At 40.0% G+C, this 17245-nt stretch overlaps 1 protein-coding gene across 3 annotated transcripts in view; it reads left to right on the top strand.

Moving 5' to 3' along the window:
- Nucleotides 1-17245, top strand: part of PLXNB2 (plexin B2) — a 342174-nt gene that overhangs the window by 87335 nt on the left and 237594 nt on the right. For all 3 annotated transcript variants that reach the window (XM_077474007.1, XM_077474008.1, XM_077474006.1), the window contains exon 2: nucleotides 123-196. In XM_077474007.1, coding sequence (XP_077330133.1) covers nucleotides 195-196 — 2 coding nt within the window. In that variant the 5' untranslated portion in view covers nucleotides 123-194. The remainder of the gene's footprint in view (nucleotides 1-122; nucleotides 197-17245) is intronic.

Raw genomic sequence — 17245 nt, 5'->3', positions numbered from 1 at the left:
TACAATATATAGTCAAACTTCTAAAGTATGTTTGTAAACTCAAATTTGTGCGTGAGTGTTTTTATGAACAGTTACTGGAAACTTTGTGTGGTTACTAATATATTATTTTGGTTTTCTTGCAGATTGGAACCTATAAACTAGAAACATTGGATATATTCATGCGGCTGCATTTTCTCAGCAGTAACTTCCTCTAAATGTAAGTTTGCTTAATTTTTTTTTTTCCACAAATCTTTATTTTATTTTTCTCACCTATATTTTCAAGTCTGGCCACTCATTAGTGTGTCTGTTTTTGTCTGTTCTCAGCCATATTATGTAGTTCCTTCATAGTGTGTTGTGTGTGTTTGTTTTTTTTTGTTTTTTTTAACACCCTTGTTTTAATTTATACTTCGTAATTCTTTATATGCATAGTACCCATATGTGTGTATTGCGCCCCTTTCACACAAGGTGGTTACCATTATGATCAACAGAGGATGGAGGATCTGATCAGGTCCACCTGAAAAAACTGACAGATGGACTTAATTGGAACGCTCATGTTAAAGGGGCCTTATTCAGGTTTTGCTGCCACCTAATAGTGCTGCACAGTGATTGTACTTTACCGTACCTCTCGGTTTATGCAAGTCCTTCTGATGAGACTGACCTAATAGGATCTCTGTGTGGCTAATTCAAAATTGTAGTTGTCATGAGCATTGATGTTGGCTGTATACTACAGAATATATGGGGGTCATCCTTTTTATTATTTAAATCTAAGTTTGTGGCAGGAGTAAAAAAGCTATCTCTTTTTAAAGTAAAAGTTGTCCCTAGGAAAATGTTTTCCTGTTGCTTTTGATGTAATTTCTTGTCTCAACTTTTGGCCATTAACTGTCTGTTGCTGAGTAAATTTAACGTTGGGCTACAAAACTGTAAAGAAATCTGAATATACTGTTAAGGGAGAACTGAGCCTGTCCTAGACAGGATATTTAGAAGTTTTCCCTGTTAAATTATATGTGCGGGCTGGATAATGATTGGAAATTGTCAATGGGTTGATTTATTCAAGCGCCCTTCATTTACAGGTCTTAATTTTTTTTTCTTATCTGCCCTTTTTGGTCAGCAAATCAGTTCATCATACTTTGTGCCCATAATGGAGCTAAGAAGAGTATGGAAGGGCAGACTATAGAATGTTCATGAAAGACCCAAGTGTTGTTTGTATATAAGGGAGCCTTCGATTTTTGGGGTACTAAGTTATTCATTAAACTGCATGGGTGCTCAACCTGTGGCCCTCCAGCTGTTGTGGAACTACAAGACCCTGCCCTTGGGAGTCATGCTTGTATCTGTCAGCCTTGCAATGCCTCATGGGACTTGTAGTTCCACCACAGCTGGAGGGCTACAGCTTGAGCACCCATGCATTTAAAGTATGGAGACATCCGGAGGTGCCTATTTATATAAATTTGTCACTGTCTTATGAAGGTTTACAAGGCCAAATACAATGTCCATCAGGTAAAGCTTATCAAAAATTATATTTACTTATACAATATATCAGTTTTAACCACTACTAGGGAAAAAAAAACACTGTTACTGGTGATGGGACTCCATTGAGCTAGTGTAGCTTCTAGATACAACTATTGATATACAGCATGGCGTCAGATTAGTACATTCTGCACGCTATGTCTTGTCTCTAATAAATTTTACATCACCATTTGCATGTGGCATAATAAAATGTAAGGTTGTTTCCAAAATGCTAATCGGACGCTTCAAAATATCACACAAAACAAGCATACAATTACGGAGATCATCAGCCCTGTGTTATGCAGTAAATGTTAGTACAAGAATCCCGGCCGCAGTATGTAGTAAGCTGTACACTGCTAATTTTCTTAAAGTATGCCAGTGATGGTGTATCATTAACATCACAATTTCTTTGCAATCGCTTGGTCTAATTAGAGTTAGGAAGATCATTAGACTATCAATGTTTATGGTTTTCTTTAATAAACTCTTGGTGTTTTAAAGATGATTAAATAATGAATTGCCTTGCAGCAATATTTCTGAACGCTGCTTTATTCTTGTGCTTTAAGTTTTTTTACTCTGTTTTATATGCTTTATGTTGACTATACACATATTGCGGTTTCCCCTGTTGCTTAAGCTGCGGGTGTTGTCAACGGTAAACTTTAAGCATTATTCATGTTAAATGCTGGCTTTTCATAGGTGTGGGATGTTTTGACTGCTAAATCTCATGCCATCATTTCTGGTTCTGTTCATGTCCACCTGGGAGTTTTGGGCTGTAAGGTCTCATGTTCACTAGACGTTTTTTTCAGCTTCTCTTAGGGGGCATTTAAAAAAAAATTCTAATCTTTCCCTGCCTCTAAAGCGCCACTCCATGTTGGTGTATTTGTTCATGCACACATAGGCTTTTAGCAGTGTTTAGCAGCAGGGGGAAAAAACCCTAAAGGCAGGGTGTCCAGGAGCAGCAGAGTTTTAACTGAAGAAAAAGAAGGCACATGTAAACACGTATTGAGCCCTAATTAATTTCAATGGCCCAAATAAATTATTATTCAGGCCAATGATTTAACATTCAAGTGCTTTACACCTGTAAACGCACCTAATTCTGTTACACTTTTACACTTTTTTTTTTTTTTTTTGTACCAAAGCCCTGATGCCAGGAGGAAAGATTGCTAGAAAAGTTTGCAACACGTCCTGTGTGCATGAGGCGTAAAATAGGAACCCCTCATAATGGTTATAATATATGTGAAGGCCTGGGAACTCGAGCACAGCTATATCACTAATAAAGTAATTTATATACTAACCGATTGGATCCATTTGAAAAAAGCTTGTATGCTTAAATGATACCCGAGCCTCGCAAAGAAGATGGGCATTTCATTTAAATCTGAACCTTGTTTTGCCCTCTTCTTCTTTTTTTTTTTTTTTTTTTTTTCTTTTTTTTCTCTCAGCCTCGTATGGGGGAATAGAGACAACTTAATTCCTTGGACATCGTTTGGCAGTCAGTTTTTTTCCAGATCTGCAGAGATTTTTTTTTTTCTTATTTTAACCAGAAGCTTCCATTGCCAATTGGGTCTGCCAATTGATCACTCAACATAGGGCTTCCCCCTTCAGGGTGGAGTGAACTGGACCATATCGCTGAATAGCACAAAGAAATGTGGACAGAAATCCAGATTATAAAGGAATGAAGCAAAAGTCTCATCTTGATGCACAGACCTAATTAAACCATAACCCCATAAAGATGCACTTATTAGGTCACTTTCACATGGATCAGTTTTTTTTTCTTCTTCCATTTAACCACTTCAATACAGGGCACTTTCACCCCCTTCCTTCCCAGCCCAATTTTCAGCTTTCAGCGCTCTAGCGCTTTCAGTGACAATTGCGCGGTCATGCTACACTGTACCCAAATGAAATTGTTATCATTTTGTTCGCACAAATAGAGCTTTATTTTGGTGTTATTTATTCACGACTCCGTTTTTATTTTTTTGCGATATAAGCGCAAAAAAAGCGGAAATTTGGGAAAAAAACAATATTTTCTTTTTTCTATTTGAAAAGAAATCCAATAAAATCAAATTTTGTCATAAATTTAAGCCAAAATGTATTCTGCTACATGTTTTTGGTAAAAAAAATTCCGTTAAGTGTATAATAATTGGTTTGTGTGATCACGGACATATGTACGCAAATGATCATGTACATATGTGTGCAGGTGATCACGTACATATGTGTGCAGATAATCATTGGGACATGTGATTTTAGTGGGACATATGTGGGGGACATGTTTTTATTATTAGGGACATGTGTTTTTATTATTTGGGGACATGTATGTTTTGGGGACATGTGTGTTTTGGGGACATATGTGGGGACTGTGTTTTCACTGTGTGGTGTGTTGTGTGTTTACACTACACTGATGATCAGTGAGTAAAAAGCTGTGAAAAGCAGCCCATACTCACTGATCATCAGCCGGCTGCAGCGTTCTGCTCTCCTCTTCTCAGCGGTGACTTCCGTGTGAGGAGAGGAGAGCCGATTGCCTAGCAACCGGCTGTTTGTTTACATCACATGACGGCCGTGATTGGACACGGCCGTCATGTGATCAGGAGGGCCAATCACAGAGCCCTCCTGCCGATCTGAGATGTGCCGTGTCCGGGTGACACGAGCACATCGGGATCGCGCCGCTGCGCGGGCGCGCGCGCGCGCGATCCCGCTGCTCCTGAATGACGTTCCTGAACGTCCTATCAGGAGCAGGCGGCTCCCACCCGGCCGTATATATACATTGGCCGGGTGGGAAGTGGTTAAGCATTACAAAAGGCAGTAGGAAAACTAACGACCATTAAATCTTTTTGAACCCTTCACACACTGGTCAGTTGCCGGCTGTTGCATATTTCAGTTCTGCATGCAGCAATTTTGGTGCACGTTTAGTGTGGTAAAAAAAAAAAAAATAACTGCACCAAAAATGCACCTCGCTATTGAAATGAATGCAAAACGCATCAAAAACAAGTCACACATCCTATTTTTCACAGCTGCAAAACAAACTGGAAACGCGTTAAAACACAGCAAAAAGTGCATATGCAATTTTTAACATGTTTTTACAACTGAACAGTGTGACAGTTGCCTTAGAATTTAGAGATGAGTATTTTTAGATGGTTTAGTATTTTAAATGATTTTACACCCTGTAGCAGATGCATCTTTGTTACTGCTATGAAGTTGCAAAGAATCTTTTCTTGTGTTACACTCAGGTGGAATGGAGCCTATTGATTTACTGGTATTTTTTACAGCTTCAGGCATTTTTGTTTAGCCTATAGAAAGGAAATTAGGGGTGGAGAGCTGCTATTTGAGCAGTTTCACAAGCATTTTTCTGCTCAAGTCAGGCGTTTCTATTGAAGTCTATGGGCCCAAAAATGCAGCGTTTTGCAGCTTCAGAGCGAAGTGTTTTACAAACTGAAAATTGTTCAGGTGTGAACAGGGCCTTAATGTAGCAACCTTACAGCCAAACTCCAGCCATGACTATATATTTTAATTTTTTTTATTTCAGTTACTTATATAGCGCCATCAATTTACGCAGAGCTTTACATATACATTGTACATTCACATCAGTCCGTACTTTTTTTTTTTTTTTTTTTTTTTTATAAAAGGTATGTTTAGAAGCGTGGGTAGGGTTTTATTGCTGTCTTTGCCCCTATGAGACACATTTCCCCATAGTTACTCGCAGGAGATGACATTTTGAGAAATCTATTTAACCACTAATTGCCTGGGGCAATTCTGACATTTTTTAGACACGTTTAAAATATGCAATTTCTTGCTAAAAAAAATACTTTGGAACCCCCCCCCCCCAACATTATATTTTTTCAAAGCAGAGGTTTTCTGGAAAAAATAATACTCAAGTGAGTTTTAGTGCATGCAAACACCATATAATACCAATTTTTCATCAAATATGATGTGTCAAGTAAATTGATACCAAACATGTCAAGTTTCTAAATTGTAAGTCTGTGAAACTGCAACAAACTACCTAAAATTGTACATATGTGATGCTTCAAAAGCCTTTACAGGTTATCAGTCTAGCATCAAATATAATTTCTGCCACTGGTTCTGGTGTTGGTGGAAATACCTTACGTATGCATGCAGTTTTTCCTTTTTTTTTTTTTTTTTTTTTTTTTTTTTTAAACTTTGCTGTTATCACAAGATCCCTTATGATAGGTTTGGGCCATGATAAGTAATCTTTATGGAACAGAGTAGGGATTTATTAGATTCCTCCTCTGCCTTCCAAGACAACTGATCAACTACAGACCTGCTTGCTGAGCTACTGGAACTAGAATTGACAAAAAATCCTCATCACTTCTGGCTTCCTTTTCATCAGAAGATGAGGGGACACGTGTTCCTCTATTTCCTCTGTGAGCAGTCATCTCGGTGGCTTACAGCGGTCTCGTGATCCCAGGTGTATTGGGAGAGCTCAGGAACTGCGGCGGGCAGCTGCATGGGTGGAGAGCCCTTCTGAGCCATGTAAAAGTAGTATGAGCGGCAGTAAAGCTGACAAATCACTTTTACTTGAAAACCGATCACCAGCTCTAAAAATCGATATCCATGATCCTGGTATAACCACTTGCTGTCCAAGATGTATATATACCTGTACTGGATGGCAAGTGGTTAATGGTGGTTCAATAAAAAACATTTGTAAACTAGTTTTTTGGAGCCTCAAATTCATCTAGGACTGCATGTTGCAACCCAGGCTTCCATGCAGATTGTTGGCCCCTTATGATGTGTATAGGTTGCCTTTCTTTGCCCTAGCTGGTGATCTACCAGTGTAAAACTTCTTCAATTTTGTTCTTGTGGGTTAGAGATGAATAATATTTTCCGATGTCTCGGGTAACACTAGACCATCTACTGTATATTGCCTCAGTTTTTCATTTTACATAAAGTCCCCTTTTTTCTACTATAAACCATTGTATAGAATACTATGGATAGTAAAGTATTGCTAAAATAAAATGTAGGTTGTCTGAATTAATTTTACACATTTCATTTCCTTTAGAAATGTAGCAGGCAATGTTTACTGAATGGCTGAAAGTTTCTGGAATTGTGTAAAATTTCTCTTCCTAAACTCCTTGGATCAACTGCATTTTCTGCCATAAAATAGTCGGTTTCCCTTCTCTAAGCCATGTAAATTGATCTTGGCTGAGGATATGAAATTGAAATACCTCATTTTCTCTCACTCTTGGTGGTGAAATGAGGGGGAATTTTACAGCTGGGACATCTTGAGAGTGAGCATCTGGCAAGTTTCATGCTTTAGTCAAGGTGTTTTTCCTCCTAGCTGGGAACTGGTTTTACAGTACAAAGGTTGAAATGAAAACTGGAAATCTGCATTAATTTTTAACCAGAAGAATTCAGATAGGGTTATCAAACATTCTTTCACAAACGAGTTGAAATTGTTACTACCATAAACCTATGTTCCCCTGATAAATGAGTATTGCGTTCTGTTTTGTATCGATTTGATTATTTTATTTTTTTCTTGTGAAATCCCAAGATGAAGAGGAATGATTAGTTCTACTGTGAAATTAGAATAAAAAAAGCTTGCCCAGCTTTCTGTGAACCCCAAGCTTTGATCGCCAAAACTGTTTATGCTTGTTGTAACTTTGGTTGCCAGATTTGCCAGCACATTGAACGAATTCAGATGCGTACCATTCTGTATTGGCAGTATTGGGCTATTTGATTCACAAAGTCCACCGAAATCAGAATTCTCAAACATAATGATAAAATATGTAAAGTGTTAGTGATTGTAAAGGTTTGTTTAAAAAAAAAAAATGTCCTACTTATCTACAGCCCCGATCTTCTTCTGGGGTCCCCCAGCGGCGCTCCTGGCCTCTCCTCTTCGAGTGCCCCCACAGAAATCCGCATTCCATGGGGGCATTCATGCGGGTACGCTCCCGAGTCCTACTGCTGTGTCCATTGACGCAGGCAGCAGGACTCGGCTCCTGGCTACCGTGTAACTGGATTTGACAGAAGTGGGAGCTAATGGCTTCCACTGCTATCTAATGAGGACCCTAGCCAGTGACTGGAATGGCTGGGCTTGTTCTCGTCATTGGAACGATCTGGTTCAGATAAAAAAAAAGGGGTCTCTGGGGTCAGCTGCTGCACATAGAATGCATTAAGGTGAAAAGCCTTGAGACTTTTCAACCTTAACTGCTTGCTGACCAGCCACCGGCATTCTACAGCGGCAGGTCGGCTCTTCTGTGTGAACCTGTAGCTGTATGGCGGTCCATGCATGGGAGATGGCGGGCACTTAATGTCCACCAGCGACCCGCGATTGCGGTGTACAGAGGCAGAACTGGGATCTGCCAGTGTAAACAAGGCGGATCCCGGTTCTGCCAGATGACACATCAGATCTTCTGTTCCCAGTGATCAGGAAAAGCGATCTGTCATGTCCCTGGCAGCCCATCCCCCCCTACAGTTGGAACACACCCAGGGAATACCCTTAACCCCTTGATCGCCCCCTAGCGTTAACCCCTTCCCTGCCAGTTTCATTTATACATTGATAATTGATTGACAATTAGAGTCCCTAAATCCCATAGTATGTAGATGCAACACCTTTTGTGCAAACCAATCAATATATTCCCATTGCAAATTTTGTTTTCCAAAAAATATGTGGAAAAATATATATTGACCTAAACTGATGAATAACTTTTTTAGTTCTCTTAGGCTGCCCATGCGTGTGGTAAACTGTTCTTTGCTCAACCAGTGGATTGGACAAAAGAAAATGACTTAATCCCCCCATCCACATATTCAATATGGATGGGAGAATCCCTCCCACTGAACCATTGTATTCTGACATTGGGGATACGATGTTCGAATACACTGATTAGCAGTGGCTGCTATTGCCGGCGGTGCCTATTTATGTAAATTTTCCAACAGGCTGCTTGTACACTAATCGATCAGTAGTTTATCTTGCGTACAACCAGCTTGCCCATACATGCATCAAAATTCAACCAGTCCCTACTGAACTGCCCAAATTTCAATCTGAATATGGCCAGCTTTGCTTTTTCTATTCTAGTAAATTGATTTTGGTCAGCATTATCCAAAATCCCTACTTGCAAGTCAAATCTTCCTGAGTTTTTATTGAATGCCCATGTTAAAGGCTAAGCTCACCTTTTGGAACATGTTAACATGTTTTGGGGAAACATGTAACACATTCCAGCTCCTCCCAACCCCTCCCCACCCTCCACCCTGTGACAGCAAATGGGGGATCCTATGCCTGCATCTGCTCTGCCCACACGGCTGCATCCTTCATTCAGAGTTATGTGAATGAATGATCTACAAATACTGTCAGCCACCGTCAATGAACTGTAGGGACACAGGTGAGCGCTCTCCTAGTACATTGATCTTCCTGCAGTTCAGTAACTGCCAGCCTGTACAGAAGGTGCGAGCACACAGTGTACTGAGCGTCAGCAGGTGCAATGCCAGAATCCTGCAATCTGCTGATTGTGGGTGCTTTACAGGCTCCAGTGTAAAAATAATAAATGCACCTTTTTACCTGCAAAGAAGAGGTGCATTTATTATCATTATCGCCTTTAAACCTGTTTGGGCCAAACTGTAAAGATTTCTTAGATCTGCATTTTTACCATGAACAAAGCATGTTCCTGGAGAGAAATTCTGATCAACGTTAATATAAAGTTTTTTTTATTGTGTTGTGATCCAAGATCATTTAACTTCACAGAGCTTTATAAGCAGTGTGACATTCTATATTGATGGCATTGTATATATAACCTGTCTACAGTCTGGATTCCACAGTTGATGAGAAACATCTGTGCGGCTTTTTGTGCGCCCGTACAGCAATGCAATATCTCTTGTCCGCAGGATGTATACTTGCGAATGGCTTCCTGTATTGTTCAGTTCCTTTGTCTGTTGAGATCTGTACATGTTTTTTTTTTTTTTTTTTTCTTCACAGTAGAATGGGTTGAAGGGTAAATTACAATGCTCTTGTTGGTTGTTGGAACCACAGGGCGCAGGCAAATATTAATGTAGTGTTTAGTGGTGGAGAGTTGCAGCTGAAAACTACATTACAACTGCAAATTTACACCAACTTAATTGCAGTGTTAAGCCTCTTCATTATCCACTGACAAGTACCAATGATGCCTAAACTTCCGTGATAACATAAGAATCTGCTCTTGATAATGACCATTAACTCGTTTGACAGGGTGATAACGAGATTACAGGGTTCACTTTCCCATTATAAATTTGGACAACAAATGTGTTATTTAAGCAGACGTGCTGTAATGTTATGGGGGCATTGGTTATTGAGATAAAGTGACATTTGTGACTTCCAGCTCACCCACAGCTTGAGACTTTTTAAGTTTTATATTTTCTCAGTTCACTGTCTGCCTGTTCATTGTACTGATAGGCAGTTTTACACTGACAGGAAGAATCGGTCAACTACCACAGCCCAACAGTGCCCTGGTAGTTCATTGAGAACTACAAGTCACAGGGGTCTGTGAATCAATGATGTGGCTGTGTGGATGGATCCCCACACAGCCCTGCTATCTTTGAATTGTGGGAGCGAGTGCAGGGTGAAGATACCCGGCTCGCTGCCACAAGGAGGGGGGGAAGAGAGGTCTGATGCTAAATACTGTATGTTACATGGTACACCCTAAATATGGGTGCAGCATGTTTGGAAAGGTGAGCTTATCCCTTAATTTGTGTATTTTAGATCTACCAGGAGTACAGCTTTGAGGGCTAGTACTATAGGAGAAAATTAGATTTTTCTGATTTTTCTGCCTTTCATGCGTTGTGAGCATATTTAAAGATATTTGCTATGTACACCCAACTGATGATCTGGGAGAGAAGATAGTCCAACTGCTTTACGCACATCCACTGCATTGTATGCAGTGCTCAGATATATAATACCATTATTTCTTTTTTCATTAGTGATACATGCATTGTTTAGTACAAAAAGTTCTTGGATGTGACCTTCCTATCTATTAGAAGCCAAGTGGTTTCTAGATAGTCAAGTAAATGTGTAAAGAACCTTTGAGCTTGATCATTATGTATGTTAGAAACCATCAGCTTAATGGATCTTACAATGGTAGGAGGAGCCCTAACTATGAATCAGTTATTTGGTGCATTTCTGAATGTAAAATGTACTTGGAAATACTTTGGGCTAATTCACTGCATAGATGCATAGATGTGTGTAACTGTAGGGGCTCATGCACACTGCAGCTAAAAAAAAAAGCTTTTATATCTCTGGCTAAAAATTGAAGAAGCTTGTGTTTTTTTGTGCTCTTTTGCACGTTTTTTTTTCACAAAACCCTCCCCCCTCAGCAAATTTTTTTTTTTTCTTTTTTTGCGTGTTTTTGGGAACTTCGGGATTCTTTTCTGCTCGAAAGCTCCTCTCAAAAACATGAATTTGGTGGGGTTTTTTCCTGCCTGCAAGAGCATATGCCTATAAACTCCTGAAAAAGCCATAGTGTACATGGACACATGAAGGGGAGTTTCCAGACAAAAAAATAGCTCAAAAGCCTATAGGAGCAGCTTTTTTGAGCTTCTTTTGAGATGCAGTGTGCATGAGCCCACAGCAGTCACCTGGTTTTATTTCATAACTTTGTTTACACACATGTAGCAATATCAATCAGTACCTCCCCGTTTTTGCAATGCAAGATGGCATAAACCAGATTATATCTGGGTCCAGTTATTTTGTATTATTTCCTGCTACCAAGTTATTGTGTCCAGGAAACCAGAATAATCAGATAAGCCTACCAGAGTCTGCAAGCATATTGCCAGATTTAGCATATTCTGAACTCACAATAAGTTTGTGCATGGGAATACTAATGGCATTTGGATTCCAAGGGGGTTTTATTTATTTATTTTTATAGAATAGTAAAATCCATTTGAGTTAATGATTTACCTTTTGGAATTAGGCACCAGTGCTATTAATTGGGTTTTATGAATGTGGTCTGGAATTAATCTGGTTTTAAAATCATTGGGAATGTCCAGACATACATTTTATACACTGGATTTTTAAAGCATTTTTCTTACTCTGGTTCTGTTAAAGTAAGCTTCCTATGGATCGGAATGGAGGTGGAATGCATACTGCACTGTGAAAAACTTATTTAAACCAGATGTGTGGCAGCTGTTCAAGTTTTTTCCCTTTTTTAATTCTCAATTTACATAGGGTAATACAAATTTTGTTTGTGCTGTCTAGGCCTGCTAAGAGTAGAAATGTACAAAATTAAATTTCTTAAAAATAAATCTTCAATACAATGTACAAAGAATCAGAAATGGGACTTTAAAGGGTAAGGTCACCTTTACAGAAAGATCTGTAAGGTGAACTTACACAAGACCCCCCCCCGCATTGTGGCAATCGCCTGTTCTGAGCCCTGGTATAGCTTCCTCATGGCTCTGGGGCTTAGAAATCCCTAATCTTTTAAATGTACCCCATCAAGAGGTAGGTTTAGGAACATTCTGATTGGTCTGCGCCACCAATCGCTGCGTAAATTGGCGAAGCTATACAGTAGCTCACAAGTTTGTACACCCCTCACATTTTTGTAAATCTTTTATTTATATCTGTTTTGACAACACTGAATTAATTACACTTTGCTACAATGTAAAGTAGTGAGTGTACAGCTTGTATAACAGTGTAAATTTGCTGTCCCCTCAAAATAACACACAGCCATTAATGTCTAAACTGCTGTCCACAAAAGTGAGTACACCCCTAAGTGAAAATATCCAAATTGGGCCCAACGTGTCAATATTTTGTGTGGCCACCATTATTTTCCAGCACTGCCTTAACCCTCTTGGGCATGGAGTTCACCAGAGCTTCACTGGTTGCTACTAGAGTCCTCTTCCACTCCTCCATGTTGACATCACAGAGCTGGTGGATGTTGGAGACCATGCGCAACTCCACCTTCCGTTTTGAGGATGCCCCACAGATGCTCAATAAGGTTTAGGTCTGGAGACATGCTTGGCCAGTACATCACCTTTACCTTCAGCTTCTGTCAATTTATTAATTAACTTTGAGCAATAAAATATTCCTCCCAAATAACCCCCAAATGATCTCTTCAGGTGCGCAAACTTTTTGCTGTACTGCGGTGAGCACTGCCTGAAGAAAACTGGGAAATGTGGTGTGCATTAAAATGGTTACCCAGTGCATATGCAAACTGCAGTGGTGACCACTCATCACAGCAGGAAACGAGTTGGACAAACTGCAGTGGTGACCACTCATCACAGCAGGAAACGAGTTGGACAAACTGCAGTGGTGACCACTCATCACAGCAGGAAACGAGTTGGACAAACTGCAGTGGTGACCACTCATCACAGCAGGAAAATATTAGGACAAGCTGTTACCAATGCAGCCATTTCCCCTTTTCTTGCCCCTTTCCTCAGAAATAAATACTTTTCATTTGCTCCTTTAGCACTCAATTCCACTGCTTGGACTGAAAAAAATCCTTGGTACTTCTTGGCATGGAAGTTTATAAGACTCACTCCATATGAGAGCTCTGGTGGTTGTTTATTTGCCAAGTACTGACTCGTGAAGTTGGGGCCAATCTCTACCATGTGTACCTCCTAGCTGGAGAGATTTGTAGCTTAGATATGCAAGTATTTACTTCTGGATAGGGGTTCCTTAAAGTGAATTGTTTACTTTGCCTTACTTGGCTATAAGACAAGTTCACTATAAGGTCACTATACCTAATGAAAATACCATAGCCTATGCTTCAGGGAGAGCAGACAGTGCTTCATCTCTCTGGCCTTTTATATTGTACGATGTTACTAAAGCCTGCCATACACACATAGACTTTGTAAACTACAGATTCCTCCAGCCACACTATACAGTGCAGATGGACAGATCTCTTGTTGTGGCTATTGTATTTTGACAGCTGACTCTGAGCCCGCCCAGCCTAAATAGGGTATACACCTGACTCTATGCAAACACTTTTTAACAAATATCTGACACCCATGTACCGAAATTCTGATGAACTGGCTGAAATTCAGTTTGTGTATGGCCAGCTTAAAAAATGTTAATGCTTTTATGAGCCTAATGAAGTTTGATCCCCTATACAGATGTAGACAGGTGTCCTTTACATGCCAGGGCGGCTTCGTAGTGCCAATTTCTGTCTTGCTTTTAATTATTTTGCATTTACCTACCGATGTATTTCATATGCTCAGTGCTCAAGTCAAAAAGCAAGAACTGCAAAGAAATAATTAACATGTAATTAGCAATTCATGCATATAATCCCATACGGTTCTCTCTGGGGCATATGCCTTCCAGTGTTATCAGATATGCTTTGCCATACAGATTTGCTCTGACAGACAGTCATTGATGTAATAACGTTCTACACGTGTCTAAAAATGAAGAAGTGCCAGACCGAGGTTTTTTTTTTTTACACATTATTATGCTCTAACACGCTGTTTGCTATTCAGAAATGAGAAAGCAGGTACAAGCTAATATGACAGTGATTGGGGTCCACCGAGTGGGGGATTTCACTGAAGTAGCATGCAGCCCACAAATGTTCTCGGTTTATAAATGTTCATCCAGGTATCTCAAAGTTTTATTTAAGTGATGACCAGAACTGGATGGGCTAAAAGTGAGATCATCAATCATCCATGATGGAAAAATTTAGCTGCAGTATTCTAGTAGAGTATAGTTCTGACCCCCAGCAGTTACTGCTTTGACAGCATATAGGATGAATGCCTTGCTGCAGTTAGTGAAATATCTTCATTTATATTCATTTTGCACAACACAATCTCTACAGTGTTTCTTAGACAGGTTTAGGTTTTCTAGACATAATATCTCTTTCTCTCTCGCTCGTCCTATTTATATGCATTTCATTGATATACAATTTCAATAGATATTGTGTGGAATAATGGTTCTGGTGGAGAGATGACAAGGAGAGACACATCGGAGGCAGACAATTGGTGACACCTGTGGGTAAATACATCTCCTACTGGAAATATTGAATTGCAGGCCTGAATTCATGTAAATGGAGTCACCACACATTGTGCTGCTTAATAACATTGTGTCAAGGGATCAGTGAATGCGGAGCCAGTTTTAAAAATATGTAAATAGAATTTACGCTTGCAGTGTTACAAAGCTGACATCTGGCACATGAAATGCACTGCAAAGATATGTAAATTTGGGGAAAATTAAGCAAAAAAATAATAATTTTATGAAAAAAACAAAACAAAAAACACTACTGTCATTCTAAATGTGACATTGAAAGATTTTTGTCTGAACACATGACTGGTGGAACCGATTAGAGGCAGAATACATTAAAAGCATGTATTTTAGTTAAATAACTTTCTGCAATTATCTGCTAAAATTGCTGTTCTATTTAATTGCAATTAACAAGTGTTCTAGAAATGACCAGTGGTCTGAAACCGATGATGTGCAGAATCAACATTTGAAATGTGATGGAGTAAAAATTGTGTTATAGGTATGAAATATTTTATATCCATCAAGAATAGATTTATCTAGTTGGGGGTGGAGGCTTCCCCTATAAAGTCTACTCGTTTGTTTGGAAGCCCATTAGGAAGACCTCAGCACTGCCAAGGCAAATGCTGAACCTGCTTTTTGCTACCTATCGCTCCATATAGTCATATGGAAATCACCTAAAATGAGTCATTATGAACCTCTATGGTAGAGTTTTTCCTTTTTAACTGGAGTGATTGGAACCTCATTTCTGGCAACGGATCTATGCATATACCATAGCACACCACCGCACTTCACATTTAACTTTAAAAGTATACTTTTTTTTGATTTTTTTTGATTGATCAACTTGGTACATTCAACCTGCCCATTAACTGTTTTAATCTCCTACAGGTTCAGCAGGAACCGTATATGGCCAACCTTAGTGTAGATGCGGCTGTTTATGCACCCTCAGTACTGTGGGGTATGTACATCAGCATCTCCCACTAAAATGAAACATTAATTGGCTAGTGCCTGGTTGACTGTGAGCTGTTGAAGGAGCTTTCCATAGTTTGAAAGAGATTGAGGTCAGATGTGCACCGCAGTTACCCATGCGGTACCGTACATAGCATATGTTGCTGTGTTGCCATTCATTTTGACGTGTTGCGCGCTGAATTGAACAGTTTTGTGTTGCATTACAAAAAAAAATGCCCTGCTCTATTTTAGGCATGTTGAAGTTGCACTGGCAGACCATTAATTTTGAATGGACTTCCTTAATACAACCAAGGAAACATGAGTTGATGCAGCGCGAAGAAGTAAATGGTGCGGAACTGTCTAACCAACACACGTTTTGTAGGGAAATAGGCAGCACGTCAGGAATGTATATTGTGCTGCCAGAAATGGTACATGCTGCTATCTTTAGGCAACCCATGAATTCATGGCATAATGTGTATTAACTCGGCACAACAGGATGATTGAGCCCCTATTGGGTGAAAAAAGACTTGTACAATATGTTAAGGGATTCATTTTTTACAGTGGCTTTTTTATCTAATGACTTTAGGTAGCGATTTGTTTGTACAGAAGTTTCCTGCTTACAGCAATTAGGAGTGACATACACAGTTGTTTTCAAGTCTGGACATCTGTGTTTGTTTATAGCACGTCACACAGGCTTAACATGCATTACTATAAATGTACTTAGGACTTTAATGCATGGTAATGCAAACGTCAGCATCTTTGTTATATTAAAGAAGCATTCCAGGTATAGATAGTTTATTCATAGTTACATTGATCCAGCTTGAACCAGTGTAACTCTGCTTATGCCATACCTGGCCGATGCCCCTGGAAGCTGGAAATGGCTAATCCAGTGATCTTGCCTTGCTTCTGTGTCTCCTGCTGAGCGGTTGTCTTGCTACATCCTGAGCACAGGAGGTCCGCACCAGCACCATTCAGAGAATACTTTGCATTTTCTGAATAAATGCAAAGCATTCTCTGGACGATGTGAAGAGACGGGGAGGTGACATCACACTCTCCACATCATCCAATCAGGGAGCTCTTTGCATTTATTAAAAAAAAAAAATTGAATGTAATACATGCCAAATGTCCCAGGGCGCACCTTCTCATATATCTCATATATAACATGACTTGCTAAAAAAATAAATAAATAAATCAACAGAAGGTTATCAGCCAGTGGGGTTTGTGAGCCATCCTACATTTTTACTTTAAGTTGGTAGCTTTCACTAAACATTGTCTACAGGTAAATCTTCCAGGTGTATGTGTCTTGGGTGACGCTGATTACTTCACCACTAGTAAATGTTTGGTGAAAGTTGTATCCACTGCTTTATACAAATGCCTCTTAAAGAGGGATTCCACCTACAAAAAAATATTAAAAGCCAGCAGCTATAAATACTACAGCTGCTGACTTTTAATAAATGGACACTCACCTGTCCCGGGGTCCAGTGATGTCGGCAGCCGAGATCGATCTCTCGGCTGCTGCCCGCCGCAATTCTTGGTGAGGGAATCGGGAAGCGAAGCGTTGCGGCTTCACTTCCCGGTTCCCTACTGCACATGTGCGAGTCGCGCAGTGCAACGGGAATGGTCCGCGCTTTCTCTGGGACCCGTGTGTGTCCCAGCAGACAGCGTGGCAGGGCAGGAAACAGCATAGACTCCCGTGGGAGTCTATGCCCGGAAGTGGGTGCAAATACCTGTCTTAGACAGGTATCTGCACCCCTCTCCCCCCTTGAAAGGTGCCAACTGTGACACAATGGAGGGGGGAGGGTTCCGATGAGCGGAAGTTCCACTTTAGGGTGGAACCCCGCTTTAACGCAAAGCTGAGCTTTGCAAGATACTTGCCTCCAGTGATGTGACCATACAACCCTTTCCAGCTGTTGTCCTTTTCTC

The sequence above is a fragment of the Lithobates pipiens genome, unplaced genomic scaffold (assembly GCF_037356315.1).
Source record: "Lithobates pipiens isolate NorthernLeopardFrog02 unplaced genomic scaffold, aLitPip1_a1.2 Scaffold_8, whole genome shotgun sequence".
NCBI classification, from domain to species: Eukaryota; Metazoa; Chordata; class Amphibia; order Anura; family Ranidae; genus Lithobates; species Lithobates pipiens.
This window is presented reverse-complemented; position numbering and strand designations above follow the sequence as displayed.